The sequence below is a fragment of the Bactrocera tryoni genome, chromosome 1 (assembly GCF_016617805.1).
Source record: "Bactrocera tryoni isolate S06 chromosome 1, CSIRO_BtryS06_freeze2, whole genome shotgun sequence".
Classification (NCBI taxonomy): Eukaryota; Metazoa; Arthropoda; class Insecta; order Diptera; family Tephritidae; genus Bactrocera; species Bactrocera tryoni.
The window spans coordinates 46,435,686-46,437,575 of record NC_052499.1 but is presented as its reverse complement, the minus strand read 5'-3'; the positions used below and the strand labels follow the sequence as shown (position 1 = coordinate 46,437,575).

Here is a 1,890-nt window from a genome sequence, read left to right as displayed (position 1 = left end):
TGGTCCTAACTTTAAAATTGGGATTACAAACTAGATGCATATATATTTTTAAGTGTGTTTTAGGCCTAGAACTCAATAAATGCTTGGGAAATATGAAGATATAAAAGTAGACTAATAATATCAGTATTTTCAAAGATGAATACATTAGTTTCGTTTAGGACCAACTATCAAGCGAGCCCTTCAACATAGGATTGAGTTCATGAGATTCAGATTATCGGATACTTATACATCAAAATTGATTCCTTAAGTCGAAAATTGAAAAGTTTTTTAAGAGAATTATTTATTAAATTATATAAAAACAGAAGAAAAAACGTATTATCTAACATAAAGCACCCCACTGCTGCAGTCTAACTGCCACTAACATATTAACAGAAGAAAGTTAAATATTTGCAAAAACGCATCAAAACAAAAGTTTATCCACCCACCACAATTTCTGGCAAGCATTCGATGGCTTCCAGCCAATTTATTGTTGACGCCCTTTGAATAACAATTTGCTTTACCGTTGCCTACAACTACAGAGCGGCTCATACATGGAGCGCATGGCAAGGCAGGTGTAAAGTCACGCCGAAATTGATCATAAAACTAATTGCGCTTGACCGTAGCATTGGAGCACACGTGAGTTGCGGTAAATAAAATTGAATTGCAAATAGTAATTGCAATTATAATGAATAAATCAATAACAAGGATTCAATAAAGACACACATAAAAGTGTAGGAAACCAACGCATGTAAGTCGCTAAAATTGAGTGCAAATTTCTAACAATATCACGAAAACAAGGAGTAAGATGAACTGCCAACGGAGCTCACTGCTACTGCTACTCCTTCTTGTATTGCTTTGCGTTTGCGCGGAGTGCGATGCCAAAAAGTGGCGATCGCACATTAAGAAGAAGAGTAATGCACCCAAAATATCAGCCACCTTCCGCACAGGTGAGTTAAACACGACATCATTTGTTATTGTATTCTTAAGTAAGCTCTCCTCCTTTCTCATATTTAGTGCCACCGAAACGCAAGTCAACAATGCCGAAACATCACGCAGCGCCACATAAACGTAACCCGAAAATGAACTACTATCATCCGTTGCCCTCAAAGTGGCCCACCCATATGTCCAGCGCATTGCCCTCGAACTACTACTTGGCCTCGTCGTATTACCCACGCTGGCGTTCCTACCACACAGCACCGTCGAAGTCGGCACTCAAGAAAATTGATTTGACGCCACCATTTACGCCTCTGCCCTTTGGTGGCTATTCAATGCCACTGCGGCGCTCGGATGATTTTGATGTTTCGGATAGCAGCAGCGATGCTTTGCCGTCCACCACTTTGGTGGACATGAGTGCCTTCAATGCTGCAATGTCTGATGGTTTCTTCGATACTGACTTACCACATTCTACTACTAGTGGTGAGTTTATGCCACCGGAAATATCGTTAGGCGGCTGGACACCGGTGGATTACAAGTCGTTTATGGCAGATGCCGATTTCAGTCTCTGGAACGAGCAGTTGGGTCTGAATCGTCGGCTCGATATAGACGAACTTATGTACAGTAATCCTTATGAAATGCATTTTATTTAATTACAGTTGTTTAGAATATCAAGATCCTTACCTATGACGTCTCAAATAATTACCCCTTAACATATTAACATTAGAATTAATTAAACCAATGACGCAGAATTTGTTGAAATAAAAACCAAAAACAATGTATTGAAATGATGTTTAACTACAATTGTATTTCTTCTTACTTTAATCAAAGTATTAGTTATAAATCAGATTTTATTGTTGCATGAAAATTACTCGTTTAGGCACTTGAATTAATCAGTTCTGAAAGTAATCATCAGCCGTTTCGGTATCTTCCATCAGCTCCTGTTTTTTGGCATCTTAAGTTCGTTCAACGATTTCT

At 38.6% G+C, this 1,890-nt stretch overlaps 1 protein-coding gene across 1 annotated transcript; it reads left to right on the top strand.

Moving 5' to 3' along the window:
* The first annotated feature begins 670 nt into the window (after nt 1–670).
* Nucleotides 671–1,645, top strand: LOC120766313. Its single transcript, XM_040091731.1, has 2 exons — nt 671–926; nt 994–1,645. Exons 1-2 carry the CDS (start codon nt 785–787, stop codon nt 1,563–1,565), a joined length of 714 nt encoding a protein of 237 aa, XP_039947665.1. The 5' UTR covers nt 671–784; the 3' UTR covers nt 1,566–1,645.
* The last annotated feature ends 245 nt before the right edge of the window (nt 1,646–1,890 follow it).